This window comes from Phytophthora ramorum (assembly GCF_020800215.1).
Source record: "Phytophthora ramorum isolate Pr-102 chromosome Unknown Phyram_PR-102_s0002, whole genome shotgun sequence".
Classification (NCBI taxonomy): domain Eukaryota; phylum Oomycota; class Peronosporomycetes; order Peronosporales; family Peronosporaceae; genus Phytophthora; species Phytophthora ramorum.
The window spans coordinates 3250655-3273183 of record NW_027150648.1 but is presented as its reverse complement, the minus strand read 5'-3'; the positions used below and the strand labels follow the sequence as shown (position 1 = coordinate 3273183).

Below are 22529 nucleotides of genomic sequence, written 5' to 3'. Positions count from 1 at the left end.
CTCGCAGCAGCAATGCTATCCTACCGCTGTCGTGTCGCTGGTTGAGAATGTCTTCATGCACACCGAGCGCCGCGGTCGAAACGTCCGCGTCCTAATGATAAACCCGTCGGTTTCGGCAGCGCAGAGCGCTTTCCAACTGGATTTTCCATCGCTGCGTAGGACTCCCGAGGAGCATGAAGCGACGGAGCAGTTCGGTGCGAGACGATGGCGGCGCGGAGCAAGAGCGGGGCGCGCACCTTCAACTCGCACAGCGCCACCGCAAGATCGTCGCCGGGAGCTTCAAGGGCCACTCCGCGCTGGAGCCCGAGTTCGCCACGCCCGGCGTGGTCGGCAAGTTCGCGCTGCGCTTTACGACCACCGGACCGCTGGCGAAGCACGCACGAATCACCTGCCAATTGCCGGACCACGGCTGGACGCTACCCACTGCGTCGCCGCCGACTGTCGTGCTGCAACTGCCGTCCCCGAATGAGCAGGCGACTACCGCCGCGCTGCCGCTGGTGAAGATGAACTGGAGTGCTGCGACTAGAACGATGGAGTTTACGCTGCTGAACGAGAGCGTGATCCCCGCGGACACGCCCTTGGTTCTGGTGGTGTCGGGCGTGGGGACCCCGGAGAAGGCGACGCCGCAGAGCGAAGCTGTCGTCACGACCTTCGAGAAACTCGTGGCGAGAAGCACCGTTCCGGCTTCCACACGCGGTGGACAGATCGTTGATGGGCCTGCTGCCTTTGCAATTCCGAAAATCGTGCCGGGGTCGATTGGTGGGGCGAAGCGCTGGAGCCCGTCCAATTGCTGTCCGGGGGTAGTCTCCGACGTGACGCTGGCGTTTACTGTCAATGGCAAGGTTCCTGCGGGCGGGAAGCTGCTCGTGGAGCTGCCACCTGACGGCTGGGATATGGACGGCCAGCCCAAGGTGCTGCTTCGTACGCCAGTGTATCACAACAAGGTCCTCACCGCTTCCTGGGATTGCAATCAGCACACCCTAGAGATTTACCTAGGCAATGATGGGGCGTCTATTGCTACCAAGACAAATGTGATCCTGACGGTCGCACAGGTGAAGAATCCAAAGAAAGAGACTATGATTTTGTCCGTGTCAAGTGCATCGAGTGAGACGCGAGCTGCTGCTCGACTTACCACGCTGTCAGCGAGTGGTGGCGTGATTGATGGCCCCAACAAAGTGGACGTGGCGCGAATTAGTGAGCTCCGAGAACGGGACTTTGAGGTCCTCACAAAAGTGCTTGACGCCGATGCAGCAGAAAACACTGAGGATGGCATTTCCATTGCCAGAGTTCCAGCTGTCTTGCGCCGAGCAGGTTTGACGCTCTCGGACGAGCTGTTTCAGTCGCTTGTGGCTCCTTGTTTTCCAGTGCGAGAGGACCCTCCCAGAGGTGAATCGGAAAACAACGAAACGTCGCTGGTTAATACACCACTCGCTGCTACAGTAACACCGACCACACCGGCAGACGATTATCTCTCCAGAGAAGAGTTACTCAATGTGTTCGCTCTGGTCTACGCCCCGGCGTACAAATACGGCCAGGAGCTCCGTCTAGCATGTGGTCGAGGACATGTGAATCTCGTACGAGAGTGGATAAGTCGCGGCTGCAACCCAAATGCTGGGGACGCTTCAGGTTGGTCATCGTTGCACTACGCCGCCGACTTCGGCCAACTCGAGGTGATCAATCTGCTCGTCGAGATGTCTACGCCACCTCCAGAGAACGAGTCCATTGGCGAAAACAAATCCTGCACGCTGGAGATCAATGCCCGCGATGGCCACGACTGGACCCCACTCATGTGTGCGGCAGCGAATGGCCACGTCGACGTCGTCCAGAGGCTGCTGGCGCTTGGCGCGAGCGTTACACAGACCAGTGCTGAGCACCGCTCGGCTCTGCACTGGGCAGCAAGTCGTGGATTGGCCGCAGTAGTCTCCGCTCTGCTTGCCGCTGGCGCAGACGTGCACCAAGCGGATCGATGCGGCTGGACGCCCCTGCACTGCGCGACACTGCACGGCAACACGAGCTGTGCGGCGCTTCTCGTCGAGAAAGGCGCCGATTCGTCGGCTCGAGATAAACTCGAGTACACACCCACTTTCTTCGGCGATGCCACCTTCCTCCTTGCGCCGGCAGGCCCGTAGCAGCAATAACTGTACCAAATCCACGCGACCTTTGTCTCGTCCGAGTCCAAGCAACTGCAGCTTCAAGTCAATGCACTCGAGTTCGCCAGTGCAATCTAACTGTGACGCCCTCCACCTCCTGCAGCACCTGGTGGAGCGTAGGGGACTCCTTGCATTTCTTGCATTTCTTGCATCCGAGGATATAGACAACTTTCGTACTTACTCGAAGACCGCCGTTGCGCAAGCACCAACTTGATCCACTAAAGCCCAGGAGCTCCTCACGCTCATTTTCCCAGTCTCGGAGCCATGGCCACATCTGCAGGAGCCAAAGTGCTGGCTGAGGTGTACCGCCTGCACCACATCCCGCTGCCGCCTATTACGCTGCAGGCGCTACTCAAGCGAGGGCCCCGTGCCAGCCCCGCCATCACTGCGTCGCTGCAGAACGATCCGCAGGCGCTGTCCAAGTGGCGCGAGGTGAACGCGCCCGCCATCGTCACATCCGCGCAGCTGCTGCATCGCGAGGCACCCATCCGCATCGCGCGCCGCATCGTGGACCTCGAGAACCTGCCGGACGAGCTGCCAGGCGCGCAGCCCATCGTGTCTCTGCGCGAGCAGCTGCTCAACAGCTTCGAGCAGCTCACGAGCTGCCCGCTGCCGGCTAACCTCGCGGGCGAGAGGGACTTCGTGGAGCTGCACCTCAAGATCCGCAAGGAGCACGCCACTATGCACGGCAACATCGCCGAGGCCGTACAGGCGCTCGAGTACGAGCCGCAGGGACTCAGCGAGTCGCTCGACAACTTTTACAACTCACGCATTGGCATCCGCATGCTCGTGGACCAGCACGTTGCCGCGCAGAGCCCGACGCCGGGCTTCACGGGCATTGTCAGCGACGAGTGTTCGCCCGTGCAGATCGCGCAGGACATTGTGCACAAGGTGCGGCCGCTGTGGCAGGAGAGCCTCCACGGTGACCAACTGCCTGCAATCGTTGTGAATGGGGAGGTGGATGCTACCTACCGCTATATCCCGCAGCACATTGAGATCATCTTGACCGAGGTGTTCAAGAACGCGGTGATTAACAGTGTCGCTGCGACCAAGAGGACGGGAACCACCACCCCGCCGCCTGTCACGGTGCTGATTTCGGGTGGGCCGCACGGCGTGTGCGTCAAGGTGTCGGACCTTGGCGGCGGCATGACTCGCAAGGAAGCCAATGCGTTGTCGAACTACTACCACACTGCGACGTCGCCGCCCTCGAGCGGATACGACCCCGTTGCGGATGTGTTGGAGAGGCGTGCTAGCGGACTGGACTTCTCAGACTCGTTCGGTCTGCGCATTGCTCAGCTCTACGCCAAATACTTTGGCGGCGAGTTGGCGATCATGCCTATGGAAGGTCACGGTGTGGACACGTATATTTACATGAACTGCCTCACCGGCGCCTCTGAGCTCAAGTAAGAAAAGTCGAATCATCCGTGGCTGTCGCTGAACGGCCTGAAGTTGAACGAAATGCTTGCAGCAATGCAGTATTTTTCAGATGAGTCTTGTTGACTCACAACGAACGAATCTTCTGGAATAATATGCCGCCGACAAAAGGCCAATGTGTTGGGGTCATTGCCCCTCGCCTACTTTGTGTTTGGAGCCCATACTCGTGGATGATGGAGACTAGTTTACATGTTACTACTGACGTTTTCGACCAGGGGGGGAGGGGGCTAGTAATCTGGAAACTTCGAACGAGACGCCTCTTGAAATACACGTTTCCAAGTGATACTTGTCGGAGCACACATCAGTGAAGTAAGTGACTTCACCAAGTACAAATCACGATTTAAGCACATCTTTGGAAAGGTGAGCCCTTGATTGCTTTGAAATGTGCAATACTCGATGCATGATGGCCACCTGAAAAAAAGTCTCTATGTTCAACCCCTCAAAATGGGAGTGTTTTGGCAACATTGCCTCATTTTTTTCAATGCGTATAATATACGAATACTATTATTATCTGAATAGGAGTGTTATTCAGTTTCTAACTACTCAATTGTTTTAGAATTTCCCACGAATTTCGAATGGTCGACTTTAGAGGCGATTATCTCGAAATTTTCTAAAAGCTTGTAAGCATCAGTTCGTTTGACGCAGTGTCAAATTTCAACGACGGGCGGGTAGTGCAAAACGGGAAACTTGGAGTCGTTGGGGCCATTAAGGGGAGTTTAAAAGGCAGTCTCACACTAGCAGCCTGAAGCGCGAGAGGAACAAAACAGCAGGCGGCGGGCTTCCTGCCGACGACCGACGGAGTGAGTAAGGATGCGAGGTGTCCCGAGTTGGTCGACGGCTGCACGTAAGAGGCATCACTGGGTGTGCGCCCGAGTGGCTAGACGAGCGCAGCGACTGGAGATAGGCGGAGAGCCGCCGTGGTAGCTTAGCGACGGACGGAGTAGGCGAGAGACGCGAAGTAGTTCGCTTTATTTATAAAGTAGGTGTTTTTTTTAGCGAGACGAGTGCCGGCGCAGGGGTCATCAGATGATCCCCTGGCGGCCAACACACGGAGTTTTTTTCGACAGCGATGGTGAAGTGGACATATGACCAGCCCGGCATGCAGGGTTACTGAAAGACACGTTACAGAGGAGTTGCTTCTATTGGTTTGGCGGCGCTGATATTACGTGGCGATTTAAGCTGCGATATAAATTGACTGAAATTGGCATCATTTGTCTTGTCCACCTATTCTAGTACCTTGACAGGAACGTCCTCGTACATCGTTCTGATAGCCTCCCACGAGTCTCCAATACTCTCCAAGCTTTCTAAGCTGACTAAATTTTTGTACGTGTGTGTTTGATATTCGCGGGTTGTTTAAACGCTTCCACTGTAGGGTACACATCGTGATTCGGAATGTGTTCTAAAATGTCTTCGTTGACCGCGAAGCTGCTGTCTATATACAGCTGGAGTCTCGAAGGATGCACGTCACGTGTAGCATCGGTGAGTATGTGCTCGAATTAGCCTTGGCATCAATTACTCGATATGTTCCAATTCATTTGACCGCTAGCTTGTTTACGTGGATATTCGCATCCACACGAGACCAGAGTACATAGAATCCAACCTGCAAATTCATCGGTTGAACACCTCGCTGGTTGTTCTTATTCAGACTGGTATGCTTGTCTTCGGCGCTGCTTACATCATGGCGTATATCATCGAGTGAAGATTGAAGTTGCTGTATATATCACCGGCGGACTTATCCGCTTCCACTAGATTGGATAGTAGATTCTAGTGTCATAGAAATACTGTGCCAGTTGTCTGAGCCAGTCAAAATATGGCTGTTCAAAACACGGTGTGGTGTAGATGCGCCTTTTGTTTGTCCTGTGCGTCTGATCAGACATACTGACCTCTCCACAATTTTTTTGAAAATAGTATTATGCCTTTCCGACTTGTTGCCGATGCTTTGCAAGTGCTGTGATGGCACTTGCAAAGCAAAATCGGGCTTTGCAAAGTACTGTGTCGTGTATCATCAAACGTACGCAAACCCATTTGATATTATCCAATCCGCGCAGGAAAGACTTCCAGTTGCTATACAGTGGCACCTAGACACAATCTGACGCTGTAGCGGGGCTACACATTCGGTCCACCTCCTACCTTAGTGCAACATGCACTAAGGGATACATTCAGGTGACCACTCCGCAGGGTGGCCCACATTCATAGCAAAAGGCATATGACTGGTAGAAAGTAACATCTTTCTACCAATGAGAGTCATTCAATAGATAGGGGTTCTGCCAGCCATCCAATGGCAGAACCTCTCATTATAAATATCAGTTTTAGGAGGAAACCCCATTTACAATCAATACAGTTCTCATTTGGCTCCAAAGCTATCGTTCGGTTCCTTTATCTAGGTTTAAGTATACTTGCGGATACAAGTATACTGAACTTAAGTAAATTACTCCTACGCTTCCTCATACGCGTGCGCACACGTGTAAGCTTAAATAGTGGGTCTAAGCAGACCCATTACACCTGGTAGCACTTTGTAGTCCGTCCAACGACCGACTAACACGTTCGTGTGGAATACGAACGCGGGGCTGAGTACCTGCCCTCGGACAGTAACATGTCCGTGGGTAGCCCAAACACGTCTGCAACGCATGTTGCGCGTGCAGACTGCCCCCACCTGTCGGAACCAGAGTGGGAGGCCCTCCGACGACTGTCAACAGTCATTGGGGAAGCGGCGGTAGCAACGATGTTGCGAACGCTATCACCGACGGAGCAACACGGTGTTGCTCTGGGTTTCATCGTGAAGGAACAGCGTGAAACCGCTGCTCGAACTTCGGTGTCGCCATCGGCCACACCGCGCGTGGAGTCATTGAAACTCCACGTAAGCAGCTACGTTGGAAGAGAGGGGGAGCCTCTCCTCCGTTGGCTTGTCGAGGTCGACACTGCCATTGCGGCTCGACGTATCGTCGACCCGTTGTCGAAGGTTGCGTTCGCCATGTCATGTCTTGGCGGACGAGCGAGGAGTTGGGCGTATGGACGCCGACTCACGGACCCTACGTGCTTCAGCACGTACGAGGAGTTCAAGGAGGAGCTCAAACTAGCGTTTGAGCCCCGGCAGAACGAGTTCCGATCGAGGGCGGAGTTCCTCGATCTGCAACAGGGCAAGCATGACGTGCATGCTTACGCCCAAAGGGCACGGTACTTGGTCTCGAACATCGCGACCAACCCGATCGACGAGGCGACAAAGGTCGTCACGTTCATGAAGGGCCTTAGAGATGGGCCTGTGAAGACCTATCTCTTCCGAGAGTATCCAAATACTCTCGAGGCTGCAATTGCGCTCGCAATGCAAGAAGAGTTTAGCCTGCGGCATGCTAAACCGCATGTGAACGCCCCACGGCTGATGCCACGACCGGTGGTAAGGCCGTCGGGAGGTCCCGAACCAATGGACCTCTCGAGTGCGACAGCTGCTGGTTCCCAGCAGCGTCGTGGATCAACGAATGTGCGTTGTTTCCGCTGCGGAAACATCGGTCACTATGCCCGCGAGTGCACAGCACCTGTGCACGCGGCGAGGAGCCGTCGTGGCGATACTGGGTATCGTCACGGGCAATAAAAAAACTAAAGGGACCAGCAGGCGCGGGGCGCCCTGCTGGTGATGCGATCGAGCGTGTCGACATCGGACACGCTGCAATGAAGATCGCTGCCCCCAGTGAGAGTCAATCTCACTGCAAGAAGCAAGATGACAAGCCAAACCTTGTCATCCTGAAGGTAAGCTCGAAGAGAGAGAGGTCTCTTCGTGCTCTAGTGGACTGTGGTGCGTCAAACAACTTTGTTCGACTGCAGAGCCTCCCAAGGCTTGACTTCGAGGAGGTGGAAACACCTCGAAGTCTATTGGAAGTGAGGCTAGCAACGGGTGTCGTTGGTAGAACCGAGAAGCGTATCGTACGCGTACGCTTCTCTTATCAAGAGAAGGAATTCGTCGACGAGCTTATCGTCCTGGAACTGGACGATAAGTTCGATATGGTGTTGGGCATGCCATGGCTTGCACGGCATGATCTGGTGATCGACTGGACGAAGCGCACGATCGTGCGTTTCGGGAGCAGCAGCAGCGCGACAGAGAGCGATAGCCCTGTCGGCGCAGCACATGCACCACGTGGTGCATGCGGCCCTCCACCAGAGACAGCGCGGAATGCGGCTGTCTCCGGTCATCCCAAGCGAACGCCAACGACTGCGAGAGTCGTTGGAAGAAGATGTGAAACGAATTAGCAGGGCCTGATTCAATCGGATTCGAGAAGGTTTCGAAGCGTCCGGGGCGACGCGGTCGTGTCGACACACAATTTGTCGAAAGACACTTCGCCGTTAGGCGTAGAGGTAAAAAAGGCGCGTCGGCTCTGGGAGCCGACGCTGCAAGCAGTGCGGACGGTTGCAAACGTCCCGCACCGGAAATGCTTGCGAGATCGCGTGCAGCCGGGCTGCACGACGAAGCGGTGCGCGATCAAGCCGGGCTTGAACGCGTGCGCCCGCGGGTAAAACCCGCCGGCGAATACAAGGAACAACTGTCCACAGCCGGGCCTGGACAGGAAGAAACTCGCGGAGCCGGGCTCCGCACGAGAAGTAAACGGCGCAAGCGAGCAAAGCTGCGCAAGTCTCAGTCAGGGACCGAGACGCTACAAGCAGTGTCTGCCGGGCAGACACAGGAGTTGGAGACGACCGTCGAGACATTGAGTGTCTTGACGCGTACAAGTATTGGTCTCCAATACAAGAAGATGAGGCTGGATAATCCTCCGACGTTAGCGTCGGAGTTGATGTCGCTCCCAGTCACAAGCTGGAAGCGTTTCGCTCGCGAACTGCACGATGGACGCATCGAGCAGATCTGCATCCTCTCGGACGTCGAGAGGATGACGTGTGAAGCAGAAGAGCTGAATCAGCTCATCTCTGAGGGCGCGGACGCCCTCAGCGCGAAGTCGAAGAAGGAACGCTTCGACGAGCAAGGCTGGGACTCGCTCAAGGCGAGCCCCTTTTACAAGGTCTTGCGTGAGTACAAGGATGTACTCCCGGACGACATTCCTGCGGAGTTACCGCAGGACAAGGGTGTTCAGCACGAGATTGATCTCGTGCCGGGAACGAAGTATTGCGTCACGCGACAGTGGCCACTGCCGCGTGAGCAAGTCAAGGCAATCGACGACTTCTTTGAAACTTGTCGCAAGGCAGGACAAGTGCGGGAATCGAAGTCCCCGCACAGCGCGCCTACATTCTGTGTGAAGAAACCACAGGGCGGGTGGCGCATCGTTCATGCGTACAACAAGCTGAACGATGCGACGGTACCGGCACAGACGCCGATACCTCGAAAAGATGTGATCATCGATTCGATGACCTCGAGTACTATCTTCAGTACTCTGGATCTGAGAGACGGGTCCTATCAGATCCTCATGCGTGAGAATGATATCCCTCTCACAGCGGTAAGCACTCCGAGCGGCATGCTCTGGGAGTGGCTCGTGATGCCGCAGGGGCTGAAGAACGTTCAACAGGTGCGTCACGCACTTGTTGCGCTCGGTGCGCGACTTCGCACCGAGCTATTTCGATGATGTGCTCATTCACAGCCGGGCTGTGAATGGGAGGTCGGATATGGAGATGCACACGGAGCATCTCCGCAAGTTGCTTGAACTCATGCGAAAGCACAAGCTCTACGCGAACCTGAAGAAGTGTATCTTCGGGGCGGCCGAGATACTGTCTCGTGGGGAAGAACGGCGTACGCCCTGACCCAGGAAAGGTCAGAGTGATCAATGAATGGCCTACGCCTTCAAACGTAAAGGAACTGCGGCAGTTCCTTGGACTCGCCACGTACTTGTGCAAGTACGTGAGCAACTCGCGGGCAAGATTCGCCCGCTGTCGCAGATCTTGAAGAAAGAAGCTGCATGGGAATGGACTGCTGATTGTCAGCAGGGCTTGACTGAGGCGCCGATCTTGGCGGTGGCCGACCAAGATCGCCCATTCCACGTTGTGTGTGATGCATCCGATTTCGCGATCGGATGCGCACTGATGCAACTCGATCACGAAGGTCGTGATCGTGTGGTTTACTACCAATCGCGTCAGCTGAAGCCAGCTTAGCGCAATTACCCGGTACATGACAAGGAACTCCTTGCCATGAAGTATGCACTCGCAAAGTTTCGAGTGTATCTACTTGGGAGTAGACCATTCGTGGTCTACACCGACCACGCATCGTTGCGTACGGCGATCAAGTCGCCGCACATACCCCAAAGAATGGCACGGTGGCTGTCATTCTTTGCTGAATACAACTTCCAGGTTGAGTACAAACCTGGAAGGTTGAATGTCGTGGCCGACGCGCTTTCGCGTCGATCAGATTATGCGGCGCACGAGGCCGACGCCAACTGCGTTGGCGTCGTCAGGACGACTACACCCTCGTCGTCCTTGTTGGATGACGTGAAGGCCGCATACGCACATGATGCGGATGCGAAGCAGTTGTTGGAGTACTTCTCCACACCTTCTGACAAGTCTCGTCAGAAGCTGGCCAAACACCTTCGTGCCCGTGTACACCGTTATCGTGTACACAATGGTCTGCTGTTTTACAGCGCAGTCGACGACAACGCAGATCGCATTGTCGTGCCGGATGATCATGAGCTGAAGCTCAAGATCACGTATGAGTACCACGATGCCCCGACATCGGGACATCCTGGCCGTGAGAAGACATACTTGCTTCTCACGCGTGACTTCTACTGGAGTCACCAGTACAAATGGGTACGCAAGTACGTTCGTGCTTGCGAGGTATGCCAGCGTGTGAAGCCTGCGCCCAACTCGCAGGCTCCGCTTCAATCACTACCGACTCCGTCGGAGTGCTGGCAGTTCATTTCAATGGACTTTGTTTTTGGTCTTCCGCAAGACAACAAGCGGAGGACTGGTATTGTGGTCTTTGTTGACCGCTTCAGCAAGATGGTGCATCTTGCTGCAGTACCAGCCGAGGTGACATCCAAACAGACGGCATGTCTGTTTGTCGACATGGTGTTTAGACACCATGGTATGCCACTCGACATCGTGTCGGATCAGGATCCGCGCTTTACAGCGCGATTCTGGCAAGAAGTGTTTACACTTCTTGGGACGCAGTTGTCCATGTCGACTGCGGATCACCCGCAGACCGACGGACAAACAGAGCGTGTCAACCGCGTGTTGGTTGACACCATGAAGAGCTACGCGCACTCGTTCCATCAATGGAGCGACTGCTTGCCGATGGCGGAGTTCGCCATCAACAACTCGGTGCATGTCTCGACTGGACACACACCGTTCTACGTGAATGCCATGAGGCACCCACGCGTACCGAGCGTATTCGGTGCGGTAGCTCCTTCCTTAAGTGGGGGAGGGTATCCGGTTAATTCAAAACAACCGGATAAGCACGCTGATACGAGCAATGTATCAGCTGTGACGACTCGCGCACGTACTGCGCGCAGTCATGGCGACGGCAACACAGTGTCTACGACGGGCGTAGACACTTCAAACGACAACGAACAACACGTGCAGGCCGGGCCTGCTGCGAACAAGGAGCACGAACTGAACCAGGGGTTCAGCTCGGATGCAATGGACTTTGTCCAGCGTCAACAAGCCGTAATTCGGTTTGTCCAAGATGCAATAGCAGCTTCTGTCGATCGACAGAAGCTGAATGCCGATAACACCGGCAGGGGAAACACAAATGAATTCAAAGTTGGTTCATTAGTTCTGTTAGCTACGCAGAACCTAGCTAAACATGCAGTTTCCGATTTCGGAGCAAGCAAGCTTGCTCCGCGCTTCATTGGGCCATTCACCGTGTTGGCGAAGCATGGCAACGCGTACACACTGGACATACCGTCCAGCATGCGCTTACACCCAACGTTTTACGTTGGGCGACTGAAGCCGTGCGTGCAGCACGAGTCACCTACGTCTGGTGACTCGCCAAAGCGCTCTCGAGCGCGGCGACGCGCTTCGAGGCGGCAGAGAGCCTCGTCCCGACCTCGACCTTCACGTTCGAGGTCGTCTGCACAACCTCCGCGAGCTGAGCCTTCAACAAGCTCAGCTCCTGACGCAGAGAAGCGAACTGCGATGCTTGGAGACTCTCAACAGCCTCCAAGCGAGACTCAAGGTTTGGTTGACCAAACCCGGGGCGTCTTCCCCACCCCCGTTGCGAGACGCACGCGGGGCAACTCGCTGGATCGTCCAGCGAATTGTTGGTCATCGGAACCAGACCCAAGGTCCGGTTCATTTTCGAATTCGTTGGAGAGGATTTCCTCCCAAACACGATACGTGGGAATCACGAAATGTCCTGATGAAGGACATTCCGGAAATGGTGACGGCGTACGAAGGCCGCCACCGCCATCTCCGCCGAAGGGCGTAAAACTTGAGCGAGCGCTGTAGTCGCCTACAGCACTCGAATAAGTGCTGCGATTATCCGCAGCACTAGAAGACGCCTGCGCCTGAAAACTGGCGCGCAGGGTCTTGAGGTCGTCAGGTACACACATGGATGTGTACCCGTTGACGTCCCGCTCGGTGATGCGTACTGCCTCGGGGTAACAGTACTCACAAGCAGTGTCGTAAGGCACTGCGCAAGGAAGTCCAATGCCGACTGCACCATGGTGCAGTCGTTCAAGTTTACCACGCTTTGAGAACTTCTCGTAGCGCTCCCGCGCCTGGCTAATCCGATCGCGATAGCCAGCGGGGTTCTTGTTGAAGTTTTCAACAAAGGCACTCCAACTCTGACAAAGTGCCTGCCACTCGGGCACTTTGCTTCTGCGAGAAGTCTTCTTGCTCGCAAATCATCGGAGCTCATGGAAGAGCCCGACGTAGTAATCGCGCCTTTGATTCGTTAACGGATCAAAGTGCAATCGCTTCGCGACGTCATCGTCAACGATGACGTTGCACGAATACAGCACGTACAGATTCGGTGGCACGGTTGCACCGAATCGGCTGCTGATCTCAAACTGAGACGGCATCCACGGCTCGCGCACTGGCTCAGTGTGCGAGGTCGCAACAACAGCGGATGGAGCGGAGTCATCTCCATCCCGCGGAGTCGCTAAGGCTCCAGCGACAGCGAGCGGTGTTCCACTGTCGCTGCGCGAACGCTTCGAGCCCGAAGCGTTCGAGTCGTCCTCGCGTGGACGACGCAGACCCACATTGGGGTCAGTGTGGCCCGGAGGCAAGGTATCCTTGTCTCCTTCGAGTTCCCCTTCCTCGACTTCGCTTCCGTAGTCGAGGGGAACTCCCTAGTAGATACCCACTCCGGTTTCGACAGCAATGATCTTGCCTGTCTTGTTTCGGATGGCATGTTTCTCATGCCATCTCGAGTGGTACCCAGCAACAGAGAGGCGACTCTCTGTTGCCGCGCTTGTCGCCATCGCCGTCGAGGCGATGCCAGTAGCGGTCGTGGCTGAGGCAGCGGCCGTCGTCGCCTTGGAGGCGACGACAGCACTTGCTGTTGCCGAAGCGGCCGGCGTCTTGGACGAAGACGTCGTTGGCGTGCTCATTGGGAATGAGCACGTGTTCTCCCGAAGAAAATACGGATTGACGTGTCGAGACTGGCACGTCAAATCCTAACGGCGGGATGGTGTAGCGGGGCTACACATTCGGTTCACCTCCTACCTTAGTGCAACATGCACTAAAGGATACATTCAGGTGACCACTCCACAGGGTGGTCCACATTCATAGCAAAAGGCATATGACTGGTAGAAAGTAACACCTTTCTACCAATGAGAGTCATTCAATAGATAGGGGTTCTGCCAGCCATCCAATGGCAGAACCTCTCATTATAAATATCAGTTTTAGGAGGAAACCCCATTTACAATCAATACAGTTCTCATTTGGCTCCAAAGCTATCGTTCGGTTCCTTTATCTAGGTTTAAGTATACTTGCGGATACAAGTATACTGAACTTAAGTAAATTACTCCTACGCTTCCTCATACACGTGCGCACACGTGTAAGCTTAAGTAGTGGGTCTAAGCAGACCCATTACAGACGCAAGGCGACGTTGCGCAACGGAGGTCAAGCTGGGTTCATATTAGAGCTGTACCTCTACGTGTCTAAGTCGGCCGAACAGACGACTACACTTCGGAGGGCAACGGTTACCCACATCCAGGAGCAAATGCCACGTGTGATAGGCCTTCTACGCGACCAAAAAATAGCTACTAGTCCCGCCACGCAGCACTAAATGGCTGTCACCCAAGCAAGACTTTCAGATGGGGGTCCACTTGTGGTGACTGACAACACTACGTTCCGACAGCTGCAACAGGTGGATGCGCAACAAGTTACAATGGATGAAACGATGCAAGGAGGGTAACAGCTAGCAAATACGGAGTACCGTCTTGAGCGTGTCAAGGTTCAGGATGTCCCAGTGTTACAGGTGAACATCAGCGACATACGCTCGGCTCTTGATCTTCATAGCTACAGTTTACGCCCTCCATTTCGAGCGCCGACGGAAGGTGCCACGTCAGCTCCTTCGGGTCATATGGATGATAATGACTATTTAGATAGCTAAAGTCAACAACATTAGCTGATGCCAGTGTGCAGCTACACTTCGTTAATAGATAATGCGTTATGCATGTAATCACAGTGGCTGTACAAATTCTCTCCTACTTTATCCTTCTGTCTAGTGCAAGAGTGCATAGCGACACGTATCACCGCGAGCGGATCTTCGTGGAACGCCAGATTAGCGTGGTATTGAATCCAGCGCTTTAGCTATGTGGTGAAGCGGGATCGCGACATTCGCTAACGCCATCCAACTTGTGCACGGTACGCCCGGACCGCCGACTGTCGGAGGTGGTACTCCGTTGGCCTGGCACGATCTCAACCTTTGTAGTCACCTAGACGTGACTTGGGACACCACGTTTCTATCCATAAATCATTCTACGCACTTCGCCAGAGCAACGAGAACCCGACTTCGCTTGGATTGAGGTTGAGCGAGTATGGAGGCAGTAAAAACAGCAGCGCACCGGTTTCGCGAATCATTTCTTGAAGATCTTTGTACATGTGGATCTTTGGATTATCCATCATCACGATCGACCGTGGCAGCGACCAGGGATTGAGGAAATGTATAATTTTGGCCTTGAATACTTCATGAAAACTAGCCCGGGTAGAGGTACCTTCAATATTGCCCCACCCAAAAAATCCTTGAAAGTCAATCACAGCCAGCATTGAAATACGCTTTCCGCGGCTACACGTAAGCGTAACATGAACCGGTGTATTCCTAACTGACCAGCTATTGACGCAGCACAGATCTTCGTTACATCATTGATATTAGACCTGCCACAAAAGCGTCAACAAGAATAGACTTACCTCCTATCTGTTTTGCTGTGTCGACAAAGACAAGCTGGTCTGGGTCACTATAAAACAATGGAAGGCGGCTGACATACTCACGCCTTTCGCAGGGGGCGCTCTCTCTCGCACGCTTAGTGAGTACTTTTCGAGTTTGCTTTAGATTAAACCGTAGGGCCCGACAGATTGTAGAGTCGGAGACACTAATTGAGTCCTTGTAATGCGTTCGTAGCTCGAAACGAAGCTCTTCAAATAAAAGCACGGATGTGCTTTCACATACTGCTGCACAAGTGCACACACATTGTGAGGCCACCTTGACGTCTTCGTGCGGGGCTCGGCCTCGAGAGCATTTCCTGTTCTCCGGAAAAGCTTGTACCATCGTGTGAGGCTGTGTTCGGAGAGTCCGAACATGTATCCGTATCGATTGAGTACACATACATGAGCACGGTGCCTCTCCAACGAATGTTGCAATACTGAGTGCACGCCAGCCATTCGGACATTCGGTCGCATAAAGTAAGTTTTACAGTCCGATGAAAGGCTGTAACTCGGAGTTGCGTTCATTTTGATTGGCCGAATTGATTACCCATGAATAAAATTGAGTATAACTTCTAGTTTTTGGAGAAATAAAACTGAAGAGCACACCTAACCGCATCTAAGCAGTTTTTCAAGTCCGGTTCGTCAAAAGGGCTGAAAGGTACAATACTTCATGTTTTTAACTTTAAGACAAAAGGTTTCATATGGTGCGAAGTCTTCCGTTCCGACTGCTAGCCGTGAATGATGTGGATGTGCGAGATGCCGGTCGACACAACTGGCACCAGCCCGGTGTCGTCGAGGACTCGGAGCACGAGCCGCTGTGGAGATCTCCGCCGTAAGCACTGCGAAGCCCCGCCCGCTCGTCATAAGGTCCCTCGCCTAACCTCGTATTCCATGTGCAGCAACAGCTCGTACCCGCAGGAGCTAGGGCTGATTCTACTGTCAGTGGAGCCTGTGACGATCAAGAGTGTGCGGGTGAAAGTGGAGCTTACGCGAACGCCAGCTAGACGTGAGTGTTAATTCGGACTCAAGCGAAACAACCTTTCTCGAGTAATAATTGCTGCTTGTTTGGCCAGTTGAAATTTCGGTTGGACGACAGAAAGATGTGGTTGCTTCTGGCCATCTCGATGCAGTGTCTCGCTATTTCAGTGCGGACTGGACACCAAGCTGGTAGGAACATTTTACTGTGTCGGTGCGGCTCACGAATACTGATGGTCTGATAAAATTGTCCTATAGCGAGGTCCTGATGTGGGAGGCGCGGATGGACATACCACAAGCAATAAATCCCAAGGCTGTTCGTCTTGATGTGTCAGACTGTTCGTTCATTAGACTCGTTGTGCACGCGCCACACGAAAGCGCTTGTAATCGATCTCACGAGGTGCTGCTGCATTTTTGAACTGCTGTTGGCATTTAGTTTTCTATACGTGGCTGACTTTTCTGCCTTCATGCAGGTCGTACTGGAAGATATAGAGCTGTTAGGGCTAACTGGAGGTACATCTTGTCGGGCTCGAAAGCTGGACCCAAATTTGAGGATAGTCGACAGGCAGGATGGTCCGTTCGACCACTGTTTTGGTCGCATTCGCCGCCCCTTATTACTTTCTCCGGACAACGATAGTGACGAGTTGCAAGCTGTTTTTTTGGATGCCGGCGTACCGATGAGTATCGTAGCCCAGGTTGCCACGATCCCAATCGTTGAAGCTGTAGTATCGGCTTCAGCGCATAAAGGCATCAAGCCACTTGCTGGAGCTAGTGAAGTCGTTCCTAAATCAATCCCTCAAGATAACGAACTCACCGGCGTCCCAAAGAGTGACAGTGGCACCATTGCGCCGCTAATAGGTCGCGATAGCAGCGACCAAGACAGGGGGCCAACGTCACCTTTCGACCGAGCGCTCCGACAATATATCGAGCAAACAGCTCGTGAGAAAGCTATACTCGAGAAAATTCTTGCCACTGAAATCTGCGTGACCACAGACGACGTGGCGAGTTGGCAATCTCCCACGATATCACCCACTGACCCCACTAACAGCAACGAGATCACGCTATACACGTTTGGAGAATTTTTTACACAATGTCTGCTCTGTGGTGGATCCGATATCCAAGTAATGTGTGTACAGATGGCTGAGCGCTTTGCTCGACTTCTCAAAGACGTCGTTGGTGCAACATCTGCGCTCGAGGGTATCGTTGCACTTATCATTATAGGTGTTCGGGGGGGCAAAGTCTTCTCGTGTGTTCCGCGCAACGATTCATCTAGCACACACTGTGTTTCTGACTAAAATGGCAAATACGAAGAAGACAACATCACAATATCAACCTGTGGGTGGCAATACCCAGAATACAAATGACCCTGCAGCATCTGTCAGTACGTCGTCGCTAGGGCTAATAGAGGAAGTTGGTATCACCAACGTGAGCTATGGGTTGCGAATCATTCTCGAGTCAACACTTGCGAGCCAACTTTGTTGGTCCTCCATTAACCACGCTAGCAAGCCAACATTTCGTTCGAGTACCAACCCACACAGCCGGAAAGTTTCGGATGGGCTTCCTAAATTGCCTCCGTCAATCGACAGGGAGTTTCTGTATTTTATCCGGTCGCTGATCGAGCAAGATCTAACACGTGCAAGCTTTTTCGAAGAGCTTCTTGGTCTTACTCCTACCGACAGTGCTGCCGGGGTCATTTTCACGACAAGCCGATTGCGATTGCTTCGGTTGATCTTGCGGGATGACATGATTCACTGTCGAATTTCAACCAACGTGAAGGCCAGTATACACTCGCTTTGCTCCAACTGGTTGATGCCGAAAAGGTCTTCATCCCGTGCTCTGGAAAATGCAAACCTTGATGACAAAGATGCAGTAGTAATACGACTTGCTTCGGAATGCTTAAATGAAATAGACCGATCGTCTTCAATTTCTCAACAAGCCAAGGATAACGCCAACCTTGTCAAGGGTCTATTGGTCGCTGTGCCCAAACACCTGCAAGTCGCAAGTATTCTAAACAGACATCGCTCCAACTGCCACTATCACACTGCTGACTTTGTTCAAGACCCGCTTACGGAATTGGAGATTGCTGAGTTTGCCAAACAAATGCAGCGATACTTTTCATCCCAGCCTCGTCCGAGCGCCCTGTATCGGCACGTATTTGTACGTGCACCTCAAATTATTATAGAGAAGGATGAAATGGAGCAATGCGAACTGTTTCAAAAAGGCAACATCACTTTCCAAGGGCAAGTTGTTGCCCGAACACCACCGAAAGAAACTTTTCACGAGGAGATTCAACGAAATGCAGCTTCATTTGTGTTCGACGTTGGTACTCCAAGCAGCACGAAGGTGGCTGGTACAGCACCGCCACACCACCAAGAAGTGGTCTCGAGTTTTGCAGCTTTTCGAGGAACAATCGAACAGCGTAGCGATCCCCCCAAACAGACGCGCAAAGTTTCCCCCGAAGATCACTTACAACCTCCCAAGACCACCAAAACTCTAGCGGTGACAAGTAATCAACCTGGCAAGAATGCTGTCAGTACAGCAACCATGATTGTGTCAAGTGATGCAACTTCTGCTGCTGCTGCTAAAAGCTCAGTTCAGGTCGTAGAAGACTCAACCAATATTGCAGATAACACACTTTTACAGGAAGTACCTGCTGTAGCTCCAACCACAAGCACCGATTCAGTTTTGCTTCCTGTCGCTGTTACACAAGACCCCACCAAGCAAAAAGCAATTCCCTATCAGCCTGAACGGGCCAAAGTCAAAGGCAAGGAGAAACGCAAAGTCAAAAGCGGTGCTAAAGATCAAGACAACTGCGTACTTCAGTAACAGGCTATCAGCAGCAAGCTAATAACCAGTGCTCTTTCGTGATCGATAGCTTTGTACGCTCTGATTCAAGGAAAGTTCATATCGCTCCTGGAGCTCCGTTGATAGCTTCTTGACGTAATGTTTCATTATGAATTCTTCGTCAACGTCACAGCAGAGGGCAAGTACTACCTGCTTAGCAGCTTCGCGGATAAGGGAGATTTCGTGTTGAGCAGCGCCGCTAAGCAGCAAAAAGCGAAGGATACGTCGGGGCGCGATATCAAAACTTGCACAACAGTGAAACGACAATAGTAGCGCTGCTAAAAGCTTCAAGATCGCTAGAAGCTGCTGGTCTGAGTGTTGGAAGTTTCTCCTCTCGGCATCTTTTAGAGTGAGGTGCGTCACGAATGTCCCTCTTGTTCGTGTTGTCCCAGCGACCTATACACGTGTTTCCAAACTAGCGTAAATTCACTGCGTGGAGGCGTAAAGATTTTACGGCGTACCTACCTTCAAAATAGTGAACGCAGCAACATTGCGAATTGGCGCCTCGCGTGCGCCAAGCCTGTCTGTAAGTCGGGCAACAATTTCGGTAACCTATATCACATATCGAGCATTTCATGAGTTGTTGCTAGCTCCAGATACTGTAGTCCGAAACTAAAGTACTACTGACTTACATCCAATTTTGAAGCGGCTGCATCTTGGAAGTATGGTAAACAAGTTAATAGTGCCCGTAAAAACCCGCAGCCGGCGGCAAATACTTCGGCGTTTGTGTCATCCAGAACTACAGCCAATATCTCTAACGCTTCTGCACCCGTTATCGCAATTTGGCAACTTTGATCTGTTACCTGCGAGCACTCTGCAAGCTGCCATAGTAATGCTTCTCTCTCTTGCCACTGACTTATCTTGAGCCTCTTCAGTATGTCATGTGCTTTAAGCCCCTGAAGTGCTGTCAGCGCATGTTCATCTTTATCGCGCGGTCTCGGCGAAGAGGACATTTTCTGGGATAGCATCTTCTCTAGGTGATATCTGCGTTGCTCAAACTCAGCAAACATATCGAGATCATTTACATGTTTGGTATCTTCGAGCTCTTTTGTACTTTGCCCAAGTAGATTGATCAAGTGGCTAGCTTCCTGCTCCAAGGAAATCCACGGCTGTATTTGCTTCTCATTGCCAGCATATTGAACGAGTTGCTTGCCGATCTGAATGTCTGCGAAAATTTGCTCTGGTGTCTTCATTTTCTGGGTGTCTTGAATCCAGATATCTGCTGCCCGAGGGGATCTCATTTCCCGTTCTTGCGCTGGGCTGGGGGTGGTCGTGTCGTAAAGACTATGGACACGACGACGAGGTGACTTTTTTGATGCACTCTTGAGAGGAGGTGGTATCAGTGGCAGCGCCACCTTCGCAATTTTCTGCGGTTCGAAAGCTGCTACTGATGCCAATCCAACTTGGCTAAAGAGATTGGTTCTTGTCTGATGGCACGGATGCAAAACCAGACGCAACAGTGTAATCTTCGAAGGTTGGGGAAGCTGCACCTCCTGAAGTTCGCAAGCAGCACGCTGCGCCTTTTCATTGCTGCGAAAGCACACAAACCCAAGCCTCTCGAATCTGACACCGGTCCTACCGTCGTGAATTCCATTGCTTGTGGCTGCGGACGTGAAAATCTCAACTCGGGTCGCCACTTTGAACGGGTGCGATAGCAGATTCACCTGCTCAATGCATGTCGGTAAGCCTCGATTGACGCGAAATACCAACTCTTGCGGGAACTCGCAGAATTTCTCCGATTCCCACACCGCCAACTGGGACGACGGCAAGGTCGATGCGCGTTGGGACAGCGTCAGGTTGGCTGCGGGAAAGCGCACATCCTCGCTGGAGCAGTACAGGAGTTCCAGCAGAGAAGAAGCCCGCTCGCCGTCACTCATTACTTCAATCAACCAAATGCCAACATGAACTCGGCACAAATGACTGTATTTTGGCACGTATAAATAACTTCAACGGCAACAAAAGGACGCTCACTCGTTTTCCAGAATGATGGTTCTTTATGTGTACATACACCAGTCTTTTTTGTTCCAGAAGGACCAAATCGGCACAATTGAAAGCGTCCGCGAATCTCAAGATTTAACCTCAAGTAGTGGAGAGTGATGCCGACGTTGAGCGACGAGGAGCAGGAGTTGATCCAGAAGGACCGCGAGGCCAACCCTGGCTGCTTCTACTCGACGGCTCTGTCGCAAAGCTGTAGGTCCATCAACGGCGACAGCAAGTGCGAGATCATCAAGAAAATCTTCCGCCAATGCCCCAACTCGCGCAAAGAGCTCATCTCGAACCGCAAGGAGATCACCGAGGACGAGCACAGCGGAGAAGCGTCCACCGGCGACTTTTTCAATCGGGAGAGGATGGATCCACGTAAAGGGTACGCGCCGATTGGGACGGAGCTTTTAGAAACTGAGTGCTGACCGTGGGTTTGATGTATTGTGTTAAGCAGAGGGGACAAGGACTTCTTTTTCCAGCAACGGTATGTTCATTTGGTCTTTTGGAAGGGGTTTTGGTGTCTGAATCTTTGTTGCTATTTGCTATCAGAGGTGATGACTTTGAGGCCCAAATGAGTCCATTTGACTTCCTTCGACAAGAAATGCTTCGTCCATTTGAAGGTACGAGCTGTCTGCTGTTAAGTGGAGGAGTTTAGTGGTGGTCTAATGATTTGCTGCGCTATTCGTGCTCCTGCTGCAGATTTCTTCGGTGGTGGCATGATGGGCCGTGGTGATTTCAATCCTTTTGAAGGTCTAGAGGGAGAGTTTGAGCGGATGCCGGTGCGTCCACCGTCGCCCACACCCAATCGCCCTTCACGACGACAGGCTCCTTCCAACCCTCCACACTACTCCTTCCAGCCCTCACAGGGAAAAGGCCCTCATGGTACGCTATTACATGTAGCTGTTTTAACATTTGTAGTGGGTTACTGTCTCTAATGCTAATTTTGCGATCTTCCTGCAGAGGCCGGCGCAAAAGCGCGCGCACAAGGCAAGAGCGATATGTTCGCTGACTACTCGGGTCGTGTGGATGAAATTTAATGGTGCACAGCCTCCATCGCGATGCATCCAGAATTTCTGGTATTAATATAAGCAGAGCTCAGGTTATTCGAGCATTGCGGCGGCTCGGACCATTCGAGTTGGAACCTTGATTGAATAGGCCATTATCCTATTTGTTTTGAATAGACTGTCAATTTGTTAGCAGCACGCCAAGCAAAAGCATGTCGAAAAGTGCCATCTTTTGTACCTATAGATAGCGAATGTTTATTCTACGCATGCTCGATTCATTCAGGACGACCCTCTCGCATTCTGAACAAGTATGAGCGAGAGTTTCAGCAAAGACGTCTTTGATTCTCTTCAAAATGCAGCCGAAGAACCAAAGCCCCATGATAATCTCCTGGCAGAATTCCATGCAAGTCAGTTGGCTCACCCAAAAGCTGCCCATGTGCCCAAGACGTTCGCTACACCTGGCTTTCTTCAATGCGAATGTGTTGCTGCTACGAAAAGAGGTCGATACACAGAGTTGTTTTGTGGTGCTCACAAGCTAACACTTCGGAACTCGCGACCGCACCTCGAATCGATTGAATTCGCGCAGAAGATAACTGCACTTGCGGAACAGAATTCCCCGCTCTCCAGATCAATGACAGCGCTAACTTCTACCAGACAGCCAACTTCTGGCGAAGAATTCGACTCCGTGCTGCTACGAGCCTCCAAAAGCACGAGCTCTCTTCGACAGCAGCATAACTTTACCAGCGAGCCAAGTATTTCGTTACTACCTTCGCTCTGTTCTAAAAGCACAGCACGATCTAGTACTGAAGGCGGTGCAGCCGAGAAGTCTAGTGGTGGACACAAG

At 52.7% G+C, this 22529-nt stretch overlaps 4 protein-coding genes across 4 annotated transcripts; all 4 read left to right on the top strand.

Annotated features, from left to right (window-relative positions):
- Window positions 1–173: 173 nt before the first annotated feature.
- KRP23_2483 (Histone-lysine N-methyltransferase EHMT2) lies at window positions 174–2129 on the top strand (the record flags this gene model as incomplete). The annotated part of the gene is made up of 1 exon (XM_067887226.1): window positions 174–2129. One exon carries the CDS (start codon window positions 174–176, stop codon window positions 2127–2129), a length of 1956 nt encoding a protein of 651 aa, XP_067749832.1.
- Window positions 2130–2414: 285 nt separating this feature from the next.
- KRP23_2482 ([Pyruvate dehydrogenase (acetyl-transferring)] kinase, mitochondrial) lies at window positions 2415–3557 on the top strand (the record flags this gene model as incomplete). Its single annotated transcript, XM_067887225.1, has 1 exon — window positions 2415–3557. One exon carries the CDS (start codon window positions 2415–2417, stop codon window positions 3555–3557), a length of 1143 nt encoding a protein of 380 aa, XP_067749831.1.
- A 12023-nt stretch (window positions 3558–15580) lies between these two features.
- On the top strand, window positions 15581–16535 carry KRP23_2481 (uncharacterized protein; the record flags this gene model as incomplete). The annotated part of the gene is made up of 6 exons (XM_067887224.1): window positions 15581–15711; window positions 15779–15885; window positions 15953–16046; window positions 16113–16254; window positions 16328–16367; window positions 16492–16535. 6 exons carry the CDS (start codon window positions 15581–15583, stop codon window positions 16533–16535), a joined length of 558 nt encoding a protein of 185 aa, XP_067749830.1.
- Window positions 16536–20794: 4259 nt separating this feature from the next.
- Window positions 20795–21718, top strand: KRP23_2480 (uncharacterized protein; the record flags this gene model as incomplete). The annotated part of the gene is made up of 5 exons (XM_067887222.1): window positions 20795–21063; window positions 21136–21165; window positions 21231–21301; window positions 21381–21563; window positions 21642–21718. The coding sequence occupies 5 exons, from the start codon at window positions 20795–20797 to the stop codon at window positions 21716–21718; spliced, it is 630 nt and encodes a 209-aa protein (XP_067749829.1).
- Between the last annotated feature and the right edge of the window lie 811 nt (window positions 21719–22529).